Raw genomic sequence first — 18,749 nt, forward strand, 5'->3', positions numbered from 1 at the left:
AAATTTTTGCTGAAAGGTGGTGAAAAGCCAAAAGTTCTACTGAAAAGGGGTAAAGAAGCTGAAATTTGTACTGAAAAGAGGCGAAAAGGTGGTAAAAAAAAATTTCGCCATGAGCAGGATTCGAACCTGGCCCTCGTGGTCTCAAGGTGGCTACTCAACTCACTAAGCCAAAGTCATTCTTGAAAACAAAGAGATGGAGAGACTGACAATTGTGCTAAAATGAGCAGAAGATGCTGAGAATCGTGCTGATAAGAGGTGAAAAGACTGAAAATTCTTATTAGGAGAGGCAAATCAGCAGAATTTCTGCAGAAAAGAGGTAAAGATGCAGAACGTTGTGCTGAAAAGAGGTGAATCAGCAGAGTTTCTGCTGAAAAGAGTTTTTTTCTGAAAACAGCCAAAAAAGCTGGAATTTGTGCTTGAAAGGGGTGAAAAAAATGAAAATTTTGCTGAAAAGGGGTGAAGAAGCTAAAGTATGTGCTGAAAAGATTTAAAAAATTTTAACTGTTAACTGAAAAAATTGTTGCCATAAGCGAGATTTGAACCCAGGCCTCCTGCTCTGAGAACGGCTGCTCATTTCACTGAGCTAAAACACAGCTTTGACCCGGCAAGCTAAATCAGTGAACACATTGAGAATGTGTTCCATTCATTTAAATGGTCAAAAGTCTTAGCAGAAATAGCAGAATTCTTTAAAGTTTGAACATAGAGTTTATACTAAAACATAGTCTTTCTTCTAAATCATAATATTTGAACAAACTAATAGTATTTCTGCCAAATCACAGTATTTCTGGTAAATCACAGTGTTTGTGCCAAATCACGGTATTTGTACCAAATCATAGCAGTTATGACAAATCATAGTATTTAGCTAAATCAGTGCAAAAATATAGTATTTGTGCTAAAACTTAGTATTTATACTAAATAATATTTTTTCTGCCAAATCATAGCATTTGTGCTGAAACATAGAAAATTCTGCCAAATCATAGTATTTGATCCAAATCATACAATTTGTGCTAAAACATTATGTATCATTTAGCAGCAACACTGGGACTTGGTAGAAATAATATGATTTGCATGAAATACCTTGACATAGCAGAAATACTATAATCAAGCAAGAAGTACTACAGCATAGCAGAAATTCTACTTTTTGAGAGAAAATTACTAGGCTTTAGCAGAAATACTATGATTTGGCACAAATACTATGTTTTAGCACAAACACTATGTTTTGCCTCAAAAACTTTTATTTTGCAGTTATACTATGATTTGGAAGAAATACTATGCTTTGGAACAAATACCATGATTTGGCAGAAATACTATGAGCAGTAATAATATAACTGTCACGATCCTGGGTCTTATGACCCAGTGTTTTGAGTTTTAGTTCTTTTGATGTTTATAGTGTATGTTTAAGCTTATTAGGTTTCCTATGTTCATTTGTTATTAGATTCCCCTTGTGTCTTCCAACCCTGTTAAGTCTCCCCTGCTCTTCATGTATTTCATGTCTGTGTCTTACGTTGTCAAGTTCTGGTTGTCATGTCTGCGTCTCATGTTTCCTGTTTTATTTTGAAGAGATCTTGTGTTCCTGTGTTCATCGTGTTTAGTTTTACCCTTCCACTGTGAGGTCGTTATGTTCATGTGTTTCAGCTGTTCCCCCATGTGTCCCCACTCCTCTCATTAGCCTCCTGTGTGTATTTAGTCTGTGCCTTCTCATTCAGTCTTTGTCGGATCGTCTGTGTTATTCCCATGCCATGTCCTGCGGTCAGGTTTTCATATATCCTCCTCCTCATTGCCATGTTTAGAGTTTTGTTTGTGTTTCTGTTTGCCAGGGTTTTCATAGTTTGTGCTTCCTTTCTAGTTTACCCAGTTTAGGTTATTGCTTAGTTTGCATTGTTTTTGCCCTTTTATTTTGTACTTTCCTGTCTGCCTGAATAAACAGCTCATCAGTTAAGTTTCGAGTTTTAGAATGTCTGCACCTGGGTCCACTCCTCACACTCCACGCAGTTTGCCTCGGCAAACTGTGACAATAACATAGCAGAAATACTATTATTTGGGTGAATGCTATTGTTTGGCACAAACACTATGATTTAGCACTGTACAGAATGATGTACGTCAGTTTAATGCTGGGTGGTGCTGCAATAGTAGCTATCCTCGGTCAGAAGGAGAGGCTGACATCCAGGGATTAGATTACCACAGGTGGAGTTTATTGGCAGTCTGATGGATGTTACAGGGAGATATGGCATACAGTAGGAGGATGTGGAGGGGTGATATGGTGTGGTTTCTATGATTAAGAACAGGGTATACATTACAACATGAATACGGATTAAAGATGAAAGAAACTGGCAACAAATTCCTCCACTACAAACCAGTCTGATACCACTTCTTGCAGTGTTCACATTTACTAAGGCACTACCCAAAAGGCGCCACAAGAGGGCACTCCAACACAAGAGATAACCTATGTACACTGATGCACTTAGTAACAGTCAGCCTCCTACTTAGCCACTACGTAATACAGCAATATTACAGTGTACAAATTCACATAAATTTGCAGGGGGAACAAACAAAGCAGGAACAAGCCCAAAACAATCAAATAACTGGGCTGCCATAGCTATCGCTAACTAGCACATACGCTAAAGGTAACTAAAACCAATACACACAAGTAGCAGGGTAAACATCTTAAGCATGGAACATTAACTCACGCTTATGTGACACACACCATCCCCAACAAATACAGGATGGGCTATTTGCTCCCCTTCCCAGCAGCTCTCTCCTCAATTGTTAGCCCAGGAACGAAGGAAGACCATCTAGCTCATGAATTCCCTCACTGCTCAGAGGCTGCTGGGTAATGTAGCTCACACTAACACAGGTTTTTCTACAAGCACAAATACTATAACATAGCAGAAATACTGTGATTTTGTTGAAATACTATGCTTTCGAACAAATGGCCATAATTTCCTAACCGTAGGGGCTAGAACGCTCATTCTGACACCGATTTGTTCAGAAGAGATGGGGAAAACTTCAGGCCTTCATAATTCAGAGATGAAATATAAATTATTGAAGATATATGACTTGTAATACACTGTAACTGAGTAGAGGCGAAGCAAAACTGCCTTGACTTGCCCTCAAACAACGTTTTGTAACTCTAAATCTATATGGAGCATCAAAATCATTCTTTCACCGTAAGAAACAGCAGGCTTTGGTGAACAGTCATGGAAATTTTCAGGTCTCTGTTGAAATCAATCAAAAAGATATGACGAGAGAAAAAAGTGCCTCATTTCCAGAGTTTGAAATCTGAAGAAATCTGAGCGAGGGAAAAATTTCCTACCCTCAAACAAGTGTAATTCATGGCCAAACGGTAATAGGTGAGGAAAAAATTCTTGAATTGTGAGCATCAGTGACGTCTGAAGATATATTGGCACAAGCGTCATGTCTCAACTTTGTTTCGTTAAGGAGATATGATGATTTGAAAATGCCTCTCATTAGAGAATTCCAGCGCTGATTTTGAAGAAACTCTCCATTGAGTTTCTATGGAGAGTTTTGAGACTTTATGTTACTCTGAGGAGATTTGCAAAAAATCTATAAGTCCCACAACAATGATAGTGACATTTTCTGAAAGCCAGCAAAAATACCTACGTTTTGATGTATAATTTGTGGGGGTTGAGTGGAAATTGAGCGAGTAGCAAGAAGTTGTTCAGACATGAAGAGAAAATTCAGAAAGGACGAGTGCACACTCTGAGTTAATTGCATAGCAACCATAACAACGCATGTATTTTCTGAAAAATCACAATTTTGCAACTGAAAACTTAAAGAGGTATAAAATTAAAACGGTAGAAGATCTGAAAAAGCTGAATCATTCAGGAATAGCCCAATAGTCTGAGAACATTTTAAAGTTTGAATGGAGTTTCTAGGTGAAAGTATGACAAAGTAGTTAAGTTTCAAAAACAAGCAAGTTTTAGCAGAATTGTGGAAGTTTTCCATTCATTTCAATGGGACAAATTAAAGGGAAAAAGTGTAATATTTTAAAAAGTATAATAGTAATAAACACCAAAAGTCATAGCAAACATTAGCAGAAAGAGCAGAACAGTATAGAGTTTGAACGGAGAAAATCGGCTGAAAACTGAGGCAGTAGATAGACGGCAAAAAACGTACGGAAGCAACTTGAAGAATAATAATAAAGAATAAAGAGAAACAGGAACTCAATAGTGTGGAAGCCCTTTTAGGGCATCCACACAATAATAATAATAAGAATAATAAATCCGACGAATAGTAATATGTGTGCCTCTTGGCATAGGCACACATAATAATAACTAGAAAGGGAAAATTTCAGAAGAAATTTTATGTGTGCCTATGCCGCTGGTAATCAGTGTAGTTTGCCATTCATACAGCTACAGAGAGCAAAACTCAGCAGAGCAGCCATTCTCCACCATGAACTATGGTAAAAACAAACACCGCTCGCGCCTCACAGATGACAGCTTACAGTTTTGGGTAAAGATGAAGTGACTTCGTACAGCGCCGATTTGCAGACGCTGTGCACACAGGTTCATGAGCACAAGTCCCATTGTACCACAGCAGATCCGACAATGTTTGCATGAACACGCTTTGAAGCATTACGTTATGGACCACTTTTCACACATGGTTGGTGTACCCAAACAGCCGGCTGTAGCTTTTCAACTCACAGCCCGACACACACCCAAAAAACAGCCGAGAGAGCACAGACTACGCCCGAGAGGCGTGATTGCAGGTGCCGCTCAGGTGGGTCCACCTCCCCTGCAGCGGCACTGCAGACCACGCCCCGCCACACACATGAAACACGTAAAATAAATATTTATGCACTTTTGCATTCACTTTTTGTTTTTTGTTATTTTTACACAGTGTTCTGAATGATGAACAATGGTCTACAGCCAATCTTGTGTATTATTATACAAACTTTGGTTGTAAGATTCAGATAACTATTTAATAAAAGCTAAATATTTTATATGAGAGTAAGAAAGAAAAGTATATCTTTGTGTCCACCTTTCTCTGTTAATGCCCTACCTGGCCCCCCTGGCAAAAGCTTTGCTAGATCCGCCCCTGCACAGTTACCAGCTGTCAGCTACACAAAAAAAGGAGCTTGGTGTATATTTGTCTCTCAGAAACAGTTCATAACTTCCCTTCAACTCATTCATGTCACCTAAGGGTAAACCTGTTTCTCCATCACCTGTTCAGCTCTGATGATTCAGTAAGGACATCTGGTTTGGAACAGCCATTTTTACAGCTGTGGCTGCAGCAAACATCAGCTGATACTAGAAATTAAAAGCAAATGAATTCTAACAACAGCTGATCAAGCTTAAACATGCTGCTGTTGTTTAGCGCGATAAACAAACAAGAGAGAAAAGCCGATCATTGATCAGTTTCATGACTGAAGTTTCAACAGGCGAGAGAATGACAGGGGAGGCTGTCATAAAGTTCAACATCGGTAACATCGGTAACTTAGCGCGCACACAGCTGTATACAAACTCCCTCGTGCTAGCTAGCACGCAGTACAAGTTATTGTAAGTGATTGAAAAAGTCAGCACAACGAAAATAAACTACACCTAAACTCGGTTTATATCTGACCCAAATAGAGTGCAGGTCATAACTTCTTACCTGAAATTCAGTTCACCTCACGCTCCTGCCTTCGCTTTCCCTGATCCACGATTGACCTCCGCGTTAGCAAACACCGGTCGATCGGCGGTAGCCTCACCGCCTTTTATGTCTCGTTCGCGGCATGTCCTTTCTGTCACACACCGGTGGATAGCTGCCCTCTGTTGTAGCTCCACCACCAAACAACTCAGTTATTTTTTCCACATCGACATCAGCTGATACTAGAAATTAGAAGCAAATGAATTCTAACAACAGCTGATCAAGCTTAAACGTGCAGCTGTTGTTTAGGCGATAAACAAACAAGAGCGAAAAGCCGATCATTGATCAGTTTCATGATTGAAGTTGCAACAGGCAGAGAATGACAGGGGAGGCTTCGTAACGACAGAATAAATCGTAATATTTTCTCTGAATGTGGCACGATTCCGTTTGTACGGCAACTCTACGAACGAACCCTTATGAATAAAATAAAGTCCAACGTCAGTAACTTAGCGCGCACACAGCTGTATACAAACTCCCGTCGTGCTAGCTAGCATGCAGTACGATTGTAAAAAGTCAGCACAATGAAAACAAACTACACCTAAACCATTCCAGATCCGGCCGCACAAAATGAGGTAACATATATGAAGCTTTTCTCAAAACTGCGGGGCGTGATACGTGCCGAAATTTAGGCGGAAGATGGAGAATAATAATAATAATAAGAAGAAGAATAATAAATCCGACGAATAGTAATATGTGTGCCTCTTGGCATAGGCACACATAATAATAATAAGAATAATAAATCCGACGAATAGTAATATGTGTGCCTCTTGGCATAGGCACACATAATAAGAATAATAAATCCGACGAATAGTAATATGTGTGCCTCTTGGCATAGGCACACATAATTAAGAAGCACAAAAACAAAAGAAGAATCACAAAAACAAATTGAGAATCACAAAAACAAATTGAAAAGCACAATTACATTAAGAAAACCGGAAAGGGTAGGTACCAGTCGGCAACAGGAGACATCATTGATTGGATGTCCGCGCTGTTCGTCTTTGGAACCGGAAGTTACTCTGTGGCGCATTTTGTTTGAAGAAGAACGGCGGAATGTTTTGTCCTAGCTGTGGGAAAAAGCTGGTTGAGGAGTCACCGAACTTTTGCAGCGGCTGTGGCGAGAGGCTTCATCACGTATCTTGCATCGGAGACACTTCACTCCCATCGAGTAAGTTAAAAAGCATAATAAAATGTTTGTTATTTATTGATTTATTAGCCTAGCGTTAGCTGTTTCCAGACCATAGCAGACCAGAGGGCTGTTCCACTAAGCGAGCTCAGAAAATCGAGGCTCATTTAAAAATGCACGCAGCTGTCAAAATGACTGCTCAAGACCTTTCTAGTAGTGAAGGTTTGAGGGCAGTTCTAGTGTTAACAAACCTCGCAGCTAGGGTGCCACGGACCAGACTTGTCCACAAGCATATTGCATAATGAATGAGCAGAAAGGTTAGACTGCAGGTTAGCCTGGTTCCTGGAACCGAATTTGGGGCAATCGAGCCTGGATTTTCAGAGTGAGCCTGGCTTTTGGGATTAGCTTGCTTCGTGGAACAGTCCTCTGAGCATTTCCACAACTGAAACGATAATAAATTAGTTCATTTATTATGTTTGGTTAACTTTAGGAACTAACACTATCATGTGTCTATACATTAAAACTTACTGGTGTAGAATTGTATTGGTCAATAGTATCACTTACATTGTCATTCCTTGGTAGAAATTTTCTAGTGAGATTATTCAGTGTTGTCCTTATTTGCGTGTTGTGTGGACAATGGAAGGTCACATGAATGAATGTCTTTAATGTGTGACATTGTAGTACATTTTTCCTTTGTTTCCCTGTAGCATCACAGATTACCTCAAACTGCCCGACTCCAACCTTCAGCACCTCCATAGAATACAGAAAAAAGAAAAATGAAGAGAGGCAAAAGTTTTCTGAAGGGAGGAAGGGCTTAAAGAAAAAGGAAAAAAGAAAGGCTCAGGTAGTTTGGCTAGCTCAGTCTGAAAACAAGTTGAGGTTAATTTTCTAATGACATTCTTTTGTTATTCCTTAGGGGAGTTGTGTAAAAAATGTTCAGTGTAGTAAAGCTATCCAGAATAAGAACAATTGTTTACGAGTAATTGTACATTTAGGTTGTCAGGAAGATCCCTCTTTTGCAGTTAATAAATATTCAAGTTTGAGTAGATCTGCTTAGAGTCATATTAGTATCTACTTGGCCCATTGTTCATGTCTTTTTCCTTACAGATAAATGTCGGCTTGATGACCATTAAAAAGGGAGGTTTGAAGCCATACCGTGGAAAAACTATTTTCCTAACAACAGACCCTGACGCTACTGCCACAAGTCTGCTCAATCAAGCTGTTAAAAAAATGAAGGACTTTAACAAAGATCTAAAAGATGGACCTTTCCTTCTTCTTTATCCGGATGGCACAGAGGTCATTACTGTCCCTGGAACACAGACCATTTACACTTGAGGCTTATAAGGCTGAAGTTGGCAAGCCTTATCAAAGAATCACTGTTTTCATCTGCTTGAAGAGTGACTTCAAGCAGACCACACACTGTCTCACCTCTTTTAAATCACTACTCAAAACCCATCTGTTTCGAATTGCATACACCTGATCTGTCTTAGGCCATTTTTACCTTGCTCAGTTTTTATATTTGCTTTTATACTTTTATGACTGTTTATGTCTAAATTTTATCTACCATGTTTGCTATATATACATTTTTAAAAAAAAAAATGTTTTTTACGGTATTGTTTACCTGCTACTGTAAGGTGACCTTGAGGGTCTGAAAGGTGCCTATAAATAAAATGTATTATTATTATTATTATTATTACTTTGAAGATGGTAAGCTGCTAATGTTTGTTTGGATTTTGACACACATTCCCTTAGTTTCAACAACTGCTAATTTTGAAATTGTGAAATGATAACATTACGCATAAAGTACCCAAGTCAATAGCATACCTACATTAAAATGGTGAATGGCCTGTATTTGATATAGCACCTTCTAGGGTTCTACAACCCCCCCAAGACACTTCACAACAAAACCAGTCATTCACCCACACACATTCACACACTGCTGGTGATTAGCTACAATGTGGACACAACTGTCCTGGAACTCACTGACTGAAGCAAGGCTGCTGTACACAGATGCCACCTATCCCTCCCACTTCCACCACCTGGCATGGAGGGTGAAGTGTCTTGCCCAAGGACACAACGACTGTGACAGACTGAGCAGGGCTCAAACCTTCAACCTTTTGATTACAGGGCGGGCTTTTAACTCCTCTGCCACCATTGCTCCCTAAATTAGCTTGTATATGTTATGTTTCTTCCTGGAAACATGAAATTCAGCCATTTTTGGATCTGCTGAGTCATGAGTTTTCAATGCTAACTTTATGCCTTTCGTATTAATCTATTATTGATGATCAAATAAAGTTTCATACATTAGTATGAATTTAGTTAGCTTAGCTTGATTTGTTTTCATGTTTTGTAGTTGGAGAAAACTCAGACTTGTCTGACTCTGACCCAGAGATTGTTATTAAAAGGCCCTCTGAGTTTGATCTTGCTGATACACTGGTAAGTACAATTTAAATTTTTTTATAGAGTTTTCTTGTTGTTTAGCCACCACCATTTGCCTCAGTTCAGTAAAACAGTTAATAGTTATATGTGAAATACATTTTGTGTGTGTGTGTGTGCGTGCTCGCGTGCGTGCGTGTGTTTGTTTGTTTGTTTCAGCCATGGGAACTTCAACATGAAAGCAGTCCTTTACAGAAAGCAGCAGAATATGAGTAAGTGATATTTTAAGAACATGTAATCTTTTACTGTTTTTTGCCTACACTTTGTATTAATGAGATATACACTTTTGTCATTCATTCTGTATATGGTTTTTGGAACATGGACTACATAATACTTGTATTGCTTGTTTGTTAATCAAGATGCTTAAATATTTTCAAAGTGTCAATTAATATTTTCACAGTACACAACAAAAATGCTTTTCTTTGTTCTCTAAGGAAGGGTGCTGGGGATCTTGTGCTTGCTAATGAAGTACAACAGGTAAAAAACGCTTTTATTAGTAAAACAGTGCAGCAGACAATCTCCACCGCCTTTACTTTGCAATTAGATAATGATTCACTGTTTGCTTATTACATTCATTGTTATTATACAATGCATTTCACATCCTCAATTTTCATACTATCAATAGATTATAACATCCACCCCTTAAAGGTACAATAAGTCATACCGGTACATGAAATAATCACAAAGCAGTCTAATGTTGGAAGGAAGGTTACATTGAAACTAACTGTGTATGGCTCGTCTTTGTCATCTAGAATCTTCTGGCGCTGATCCGTAGCCATGAAACTCATGTAACGGGAGGAGGGAGAGTCACTCGTTTGTTTATAAAGATAGACTGCAGTACACAAATTTGACCACAGGATGTTCTTCTTATTTCATTCTTAGTTATTGTACCTTTAGATAATCTATTGGGATAGGGAACCTAAGGTACATCCATCTACTTTCGGACCATGGGCCCCTAAAAAGTGCTTAAGCGACAGGTGGCAAAGGTTATTTTAGGTTTTGTTTGAAAAGACGTGGCGAAATGTAAATGTTCGTCTCACAAAATTGACATCATCGAACCAGACACAGAGAAGAGGAAAAGCTTAGTTTTGTTTAACGAGCTTCAAATCCTTCTTCCAGGATGATGTGGAGAAAACCACTATAAATCTGGCCATGTGATAATTAGCAGCTACGCTGGGGGAGAAAAGCTTCTGAGGCGACGTCATATTTGCGACATCTGACTTGTAGTCATTTTAATGACGAATTTTTACAAGCTAACAAATCTCAAATTACATTACAGATATAGTCGAAACACAATTATTTATTATTTAAATTGAAGTACAACATATGTGTGATTCAGAGAGTAAGGCAAAGCAGACCAGAAAATAACTTTTATAGCTCCATTCACTTCCATTCATTTTTCTTTTGTTCAGGGACCCATGAGCAGACCAGAAGGGGAGGAGACTTAGGCTCCCTATATTAAAATAATTATCAATTGGTCAAATATGAATTTTCATTCATCCTCATTTCTGTATTTCCAGGTCATAGATTTGGAAGAAGAAAACGATACAGGCACTACTGAATGCCTCACTGTGGAGAACTCATGTTACAGGTGCGTTGTATCTTCAGTAATTATTCCAGAGGGTTGCACAAAATATATACACACAATTATTGTAAATGTATGTAGTTTGACTCTTTTACATTAGGTTCTTCAGGAAAAAAAATATTAGAATCGTTCTATAAAACTGGAACTGCATGTTTATGCATTTGTCTTTTTGCATCTACTCTTTGTGTACATGTTTTCACTCTGCAGAAACTACACACAGCTGTTTGATCCGATTGTGATTGATGATGAAGATCCTACTCCTAACGAAGCCAAAGCTGAGCCCCCAGAAGAACCTGTGTTAGTAATTTAAACATTTGAATCCAATTAACCGCCATCTTGTTCTGTACAAGACATCATGCAATCATGAGAGAAGTATATACACCTTTAAAAAAAAAGTTTCCCTTTTTTTTAGAGACACCAATTTGCAGGCACATGAAATTATTGCAAATTTGGGACTGGAACTTAACCACAAGAAGGTCAGCAGGTTCAATATATCAAGGTCAGCTGTATGGGATGGAGCTGTTAGAGGATTTCGACGCAGCACATACTCTGACAACTACGACATGTTCATCAAGTTTAATGATGATGCTGGCAGCTTTGAAGAAGGTTTGGATACAGGTGGCCCGAGGCGTGAATTTTCTCACACTTCTTATGGGCAGTCTGAGAAATCGCCCCATCTTTGATGGACCTCCAGAGAACCGTTATCTTGTATATAATTCAAGAGGTGGATGTTTTCTCCGTAATTATTACAATGGAAATTTTAATAAAAATTGGCTTATTTTTTTCATTAGCATATTTAATAGCAATTAACCATGATAATTATGTGCCCTGTATAACAGCTGCCAGGCAAGATGAGTACTTTTTAGCAGGAAAGATGATCGCTGTATCCATTGTGCATGGGGGACCAGCACCACATTTCCTCTCCAAGAACCTGGTCAACCACATCACAGGGAATCAGAGTTTCAGCGCCACTGTAGAAGATGTGCAAGATGAGGAGATCACAAAAGTTCTACATCAGGTAGAAAATTACCTAGGCTCAGGGAATGGGTTTACTTAGAAGACACTTGGGGCCAGTTTAAAAGATTTAATCAGGATAAAAGTTATCCGGGTTGGATCATATCTTGAAAGTAGGTTCAAGGTAGATTCTTTAATCTGAAAGGACAGAGTTCCACCTCCCAACAACACAAGTGAAATAACAAATTGATTATTTTTTTAATCCAATGTTTGAATGAATCGTAAAAGTAGTGAAAATTATATTTTTGTTTTTCTTACAGTAACCCTTTTTTTTTTTTAATAGGTCCTGAAAGCTGAATCAGAGGAGTCTTTGCATAATCTTATTTTGCAAAACAGCACAATCTTCCAAACTGCTGGATGCCTCAGAAACGTCAAGCCTTGTGAGAAACAAGCATTTGTGGAGGAGTACCTCAGATGGTACATCCTTGAAAGAAACCAAAGTGTCATTCAACGGTAAACTCATTACTCCTTTTAAATTCAGGATGGCCAGTTGCTCATCACAGCAGCCACTGACATTTTCAGACCTTCAGATGTATATGAAAAAACTGATTCAGTAGCATCCGTGTGATCTGATAAACAACAAGTTAATTCCTGAGCCACTGTCGCACGCTATTAACCTTTTGACACTAGAACTCTAATTTAGTATACATTTATTGTTCACAATGACCCATAATAATCATAGTCATGCAACATGATTAATTTTTCAGTTATTTATAAAAAGAGGTGATCCCTTGTTTGACACACTTGTTTATTCCAGTGTGAAAGCACTATTTTTTTTTAAATGCTGAAATCCCAATGAGCTCTTCTTTTTTTGCTGTCACAGTTAATTTCTGAGCACTATGAATTGTTTTTGTGTATAAGTGATTCTATGCATTTGAAATCTGTCCAAATTTATAATGAAAGTTCTAGTAGGTAAAGACATTTAAACACAATTTAGAAGACTGCAATAGTTATAGCTATAAACCAATTATTAGTTATTTGTCTATCCTTTGCAGATTTAAAGATGGACTGGAAAGTCTGAATTTTTTAAGTGCACTGCAACAACATTCCAGTGTGCTGGCCCCACTCCTATGCTTCTCTGCCAAGGCCCTGACTGCTTCAGAACTGGAGAGCATGTTCAGACCAGATCTCAGCCCAGCAGGAAGCAACAAGCGGCATAAGGAGGTCCTAACACTTGGCTTTTGGGCAGATTATCTCCTTGATTGTGAAGGTTTGAATGGCCGTTTTTATTTGTTTATAGTTTTATGAAAGGAGAGGTAAGGAAATAAATTTTCTGTAATGTACTACAGTGTTTACTTTCTTCTTTCAGAGAAGGCAACAGCAGTGTGTCTGGAAGATTTGATGATGTTTGCCACAGGGCTGACGGCAGTTCCACCGGCAGGAATGACACCACCACCATGCATCCAGTTTTTAAGTGATTCGCCTTTTCCAGTTGCAAACACCTGTGCAAATACTCTGAAGCTACCCATCTGTGACTCATACAGCATCTTTAAGGCCAACATGGACTTTGGAATTCAAAATGCTCCAGGATTTGGATGTTCTTAAATCAGCAAGGTCATCAAGTTACAGTTACTGAGTTACCCTGTTAAGTAGTGTGCAACTTCCATATTGTTAAACATTTAGTTGTTTTAGTTGTTTTTTCTGAATATTGTGTATGTTGGAAAAGTGACAGAAATGCTGGACACTATTTGTAAATGGTTTTATTAAAGAAAATTTTAAATGTTTCCTTGTGGTTAAATGTTAATATTTAAATCCATGCCAGTTGCTGTATATTATGAACAATATTATATTCAATTTAGCAAGAGGGAAAGGAAACACTACTAACATTAAAAAATGAAGGAAAAACAGAAGGGCTGGAGCACTCAAGTAAGTCCAAAGGTTTTATTAGGTGCAAAAAAAGGAAAGAAACTAACGTTTCGACACCGTGTGTGTCTTCGTCAGAGTAACTCTGGCAAATGTCATTACAAACTGAAGTTCAGTTGGTATCTAAAACCCAGCTATGTCCTTCAGGGCCAAATACAGTTCTGTGGCCGATTCCCAGTCTTGTGGCTGCTGCAGTGTGTTTTGTTGTACAGCCTGTTGTAAATATTCCTCAATGTTTGGATCACCACACAATCCAACCGGTAGCCCCTCCTCGGGAAACACATCCAGTTCCCTCTCCTCAACAGCAAATCCACAGTCTCTTGAACCATATCTGCAAAATGAAAATAGAACAGTGAAGGATTTTTTGCTGACAATATGGAACTATATAAATCAACGCATGCAGTGACGTGTTATAAACTGCTCTATCATACTTATGTGTAAAATTATGAATATATATTAACCAACTTAAGCAATAACAACACCTTGCATTTAGTTTGATGCAAAAGGTTAATTAATTTTGTTAAGAACTCAAATACCTGTGAGGCAAGAGATAGAGTTCGTTTGGAATCCCCCCTGGACACGATGCAAGTCTGCTTGGCCGGATCCTGTGTTTGTTCCAGAGGTCTTTGCATTCATCCAGGTCTTTCTGTAGAACCCCTCTGAAGCAGAATCTCAGCAAGCATTGGCGTTCGTGGCTTCCATTGAAGTTTCCAGAGTCTCTTAGGTCTCCAAATAAGTCCATCCAAAACTGAGACCTGGGTATATAATTAATATTTAAGAATCAATTTAGCTTTGTTCTTGGTCATTTTATAGGGTTTGTTACATTTTGGTCCCATTTAAAACATGCCACAAATGGATGTCAAACAAAGCAATGCATATTAGTTTTCCATAAATATTGTAGCGAAACTGCAGTAATGTTCTTGTTAAAAATGCTGTATTCTTTTCACTCTGTTTTGTGTGTTGATTGTGATGAGTGGAGAGTTTGGTCTGAGTTTTTCATTTTGTATTGGCGTCGTTAAATCTAGGCAAGCATGCTCATTTCGGCACAACAGCTGACAGTGACCATTTTGAGTTCCTGCAATAAAGTGACGGCTGTTAACGTCTATCTCATCCAACTTTTCAACACGTCCAGCAGGACGCTACTCTATTTTCTTAAATGCATGTAAAAAACAACAACAATCTGATCAGCTTTCACTGTAGCTTACACCTACCAGACACAAATGTACCCACCTTCCTCTTCTGAAATAAGACCACCATGACTCGATGCGCTGATTCCCAGTAGATGATCCGTAACTGTGGCTTGACGATCCAGCATAATAGTCCGTGTGCGCGTGACGGAGGGTACACTGTATTGCTGCCATAGTCCCATTCTCAGTCCCGAAGTCTGTTCGTAATCTCATTGGTATCACACCAAGACTCTTTACACAGTTTATATAATTGTGAGCTATAACAGCCGGGTTGTTGTTTGTTGCTCCACACACAAGCCACATCAGTCTTCTTGAAAAGCCATCTATACATCCTGACAGGGCCAAGCCAAAGGGTTTCAGTTTATCATAGCCATCTACATGCCATATGAAATTGGGCCCCATGGAGTGATACGTGCGTCTTGTGAACCTCCTTCGAGTTCTCAAAGCGATTCCTTGAGGATTTAGTTGTCTCAACAGCCTCATAACTACATCACGCTTGACACGCAGCTTGTGTTTTTGTTTGAGAACTTGCCACATGGTCCGATATCCAAACAATTGTCCTGGGGTCCGTTCTTCGTACCTCGCTTACTACATCCAAGATCAAATGACACATCCAAGATCAAATCATCGCGCTAACCTTGAGCTCGCTAATCCGGTTCTCCGAACACACCTGTTGTTGACGATTAGTATAGCTGGATGAAGTAATGTGAGATCACTGGGTGGCTTAAAAGGGGCTACGCATCGATAGTAGAAACATTGATCGGCAAACCTTTGATTGGTCGGCGAAGATGTCGAAGGCGCGCGCTCAGTATTTTACGGCAGCAGAGCAAGAACTCTTGATTGAGGGATATCAGGAGTTTCAGAGTTTAATTAAAACGCAGGGGAACACTGCAAAGGCTGCAAAAGCAAGGAGAGAGGGCTGGCAGAAAGTTGCTGACAAATTAAACTCGTAAATAATTTATTATATCATATTCCATTATATCCTCTTTCACATTAGAGCCAGAACAGGACCCACTAGTCCATGGGGACAAGTAAAAGTGAAATATAAGAATATTCTACAGAATGGTAATATTTATCACTTATATTGCTTTTAGTCTCTTGAAAAGAGACCCTGAAATAATCTGTTTGTTTGCTTAAAACAGCAACCAAGAAAAGGGCAGAGCAAATAAAGACAGGTGGTGGTCCTGCACCCCCTCGTGTGTGTGTGTGTATGTATATATACACACATACATATATATATACATATATATATACATACATATACATATATATATATATATGTATATATATGAGGAGGAGGAAGGACAGGAAGGATCCTGTCTATCCCGCAATATACGCTGAATTCTGTAAACTCTCCTTATCAATCTTGCACCTTCCGCAATGGGTTGCTCGCGTACAAACGGACAGGACATGGCTGCGACAGACTTCCCAAATCCACCTTCGCTTTTATAGCCGTGGTCTCTCATCTTGATTACACGAAGTGTTTTACTATTACTACTCTAAAATATGAATTACATCTGAAATAATCAAATACATGAAATAGAATGATTAATAGTACATTTCCCTTTTTTTAGGAAATGACCTGTATGTATCTGTATGAAATCAATAAAAGAATCAAATACTGCATTATCTTTAGTTACATTGGTAATATTTATTTATGGAGAAACAGTGGAGAAATATCGCTGTTGCTTTCGTGTAAATGCAGCGGACATACCTGAGTGGCCGCGATCTAATCCTGTTTACATAAAGTAAGCCTGCTCCCGAGCAGGTTTACGCTTACGGATCTGTTGCTATGACAGCAAGTCCCGGATGGGCTTCGGAGAACCGAACGATCCAAGATCACGCGAAATCGTCAACAATCAAATCCGGCTAACTTACTTAGCGAGGTACGAAGAACAGACCCCTGGTCCTCGAAGCTCGGACAAAATGGCACACCTCACCTCAGGAAGTGGAGAATAGTTGCCTCGTCTGTACAGTCCAGATTCTTTTAAATGCGTTTTCAGTGTACGCATACTAATTGAAATGTCATGATTGCACTTGAGCATATCCAGTATCACCTCGTATGTATGTCCTGAATCAAAATATTCTCGAATAGCGACAGCTATGTTTGGGTCACCGCTAATGTTCATGTTTGAAAAAATGCGCCACAGGCAGAGTAACTTCCGGTTCCAAAGACGAACAGCGCGGACATCCAATCAGTGATGTCTCCTGTTGCCGACTGGTACCTACCCTTTCCGGTTTTCTTAATGTAATTGTGCTTCTCAATTTGTTTTTGTGATTCTTCTTTTGTTTTTGTGCTTCTTAATTTGATTTTGTGATTTTCAGTTTTGTTTTTGTGCTTCTCAATTTTGTTTTTGTGCTTCTTAATTTGATTTTGTGATTTTCAGTTTTGTTTTTGTGCTTCTCAATTTTGTTTTTGTGCTTCTTAATTTGATTTTGTGATTTTCAGTTTTGTTTTTGTGCTTCTCAATTTTGTTGTTGTGTTAGCAATTTGTTGTTGTGATTTGCACTTCAGGGCCACCGTAATTAACACATCTGTATGTGTGTAAAGCATGCCCCCCACAGCGCCTTAGTGAGACAGAACAAACAAAAATCCTTTTCCCGTAAAGGCAAATCGAGGGTAAACAAGACAAATAGAATGACATGGGGTAATACTGCTGGGTCCAGAGGGTCAGAGATAATGACTCATTCTCAGCAATGTTACAGTTTAAACACCAGACTACATAATGAGGGGTCTGACAAAATGCTTTTGCCATTATGTAATCTGTAACTTCCACATAGTATGCTGATCAGTGTAGTTTTTAATGATCAAACTGTAATAGAGACGAGCAAACATATTGGCAGATCTGAGAAGGAAAAAACCTGTGGTATGAAAATGATTTTAATCTTTTATACATGATTGCATTTGAGCTTATTAAAGAGCTGTGGCTCCTGGTCAAGTGAAGGTCAGAAACTCTTGGCAGGCGCTATGATCAGCCAATACAAGGTGAGAAGAACAGGAGCTCTGGAAGGAATTGCTTACATGACAGATGCCTGGAGTTATATCCTTATATCCTTATATCCTTTAGAGCTAAGAGTTAAGTTTGTGTCATTTATCACGTATATCTTTTAAGTAAGTTTTAAGGTTCATTTATCTTCAGTTTAAGTAAGTTTCCTTCATGGTTTGAGTATCATTCGAGTGTGACATTTAGGTCAAAAGTTATTCATAGTTTAGCAGTATGAGCCCAGGGCCTTATGTCTGGCTATGACAGAGGTGTGAGGTGAAGCTGGGGTGCAGGAGAGGTCATGACACAGCCTACACAGCAGGCACACACACACTCACGCACACACGTACACACCATAGTAGATTGACTAGAGTAGGTAAAAAGTCAAGATGTATTTTTGGCTGCAAGTGCAAGTTCTGCCGCATATTGTCAGATGCTTACAGGAAGTGCGCCTGATGTTTAAGAGATAAGGATGCGTACCTGGGGCGATACCGGGATGGAGATGAGACGTAATGTTCTTAAAACTATGGTAAAAGGTAACGGAACATTTTGTGGTTTGAATTGACGTAAGCTGTACTATTGTCTGTTTTGCAAAAGAGGGGGGCTTTGTTGTTGTCCCCATATAAAACCTTGTCTAATTGTTGTAAGTTCAGTTCGATTGCTGACTTTGCCCAGCTTCGGACTCCACGCGTGTAATCAATAAATCTTCGCTTTGATCACATCCTCTGGACCAGAGTTGTTATTTGGCTGTGAGCCCTTCGTACTCCTTTTTCTCCAATTTTTGAACCTTAACATTTGGGGGCTCGTTCCGGTGGTTGGGGAAAGGAGAAGACCAGTGGAGGTGCTGGACAGGGTCCGAGGTGGTCGGGCGGACAGACGGTAATCAGTGGTGGAAGTGAGGGGACATT

The 18,749-nt window shown here is 39.1% G+C and overlaps 1 protein-coding gene and 1 pseudogene across 2 annotated transcripts; one reads left to right on the top strand and one right to left on the bottom strand.

Moving 5' to 3' along the window:
- The first annotated feature begins 8,469 nt into the window (after nt 1-8,469).
- Nucleotides 8,470-13,401, top strand: LOC109194404 (G2/M phase-specific E3 ubiquitin-protein ligase-like; annotated as a pseudogene).
- A 362-nt stretch (nt 13,402-13,763) lies between these two features.
- On the bottom strand, nt 13,764-17,179 carry LOC109199787 (uncharacterized). 2 transcript variants are annotated; one of them, XM_019355116.2, is made up of 4 exons: nt 16,761-17,179; nt 14,901-15,417; nt 14,207-14,425; nt 13,764-14,001 (listed from the first exon to the last, which is right to left on the bottom strand). In XM_019355116.2, the coding sequence occupies exons 1-4, from the start codon at nt 16,984-16,986 to the stop codon at nt 13,794-13,796; spliced, it is 1,170 nt and encodes a 389-aa protein (XP_019210661.1). In that variant the 5' UTR covers nt 16,987-17,179; the 3' UTR covers nt 13,764-13,793. The 2 variants fall into 2 exon arrangements, with proteins under 2 accessions (XP_019210661.1, XP_019210662.1); XM_019355117.2 differs by lacking the exon at nt 14,207-14,425 and having other exon boundaries at nt 16,761-17,178.
- Nucleotides 17,180-18,749: the final 1,570 nt, after the last annotated feature.

The sequence above is a fragment of the Oreochromis niloticus genome, unplaced genomic scaffold (genome assembly GCF_001858045.2).
Source record: "Oreochromis niloticus isolate F11D_XX unplaced genomic scaffold, O_niloticus_UMD_NMBU tig00007939_pilon, whole genome shotgun sequence".
Classification (NCBI taxonomy): Eukaryota; Metazoa; Chordata; class Actinopteri; order Cichliformes; family Cichlidae; genus Oreochromis; species Oreochromis niloticus.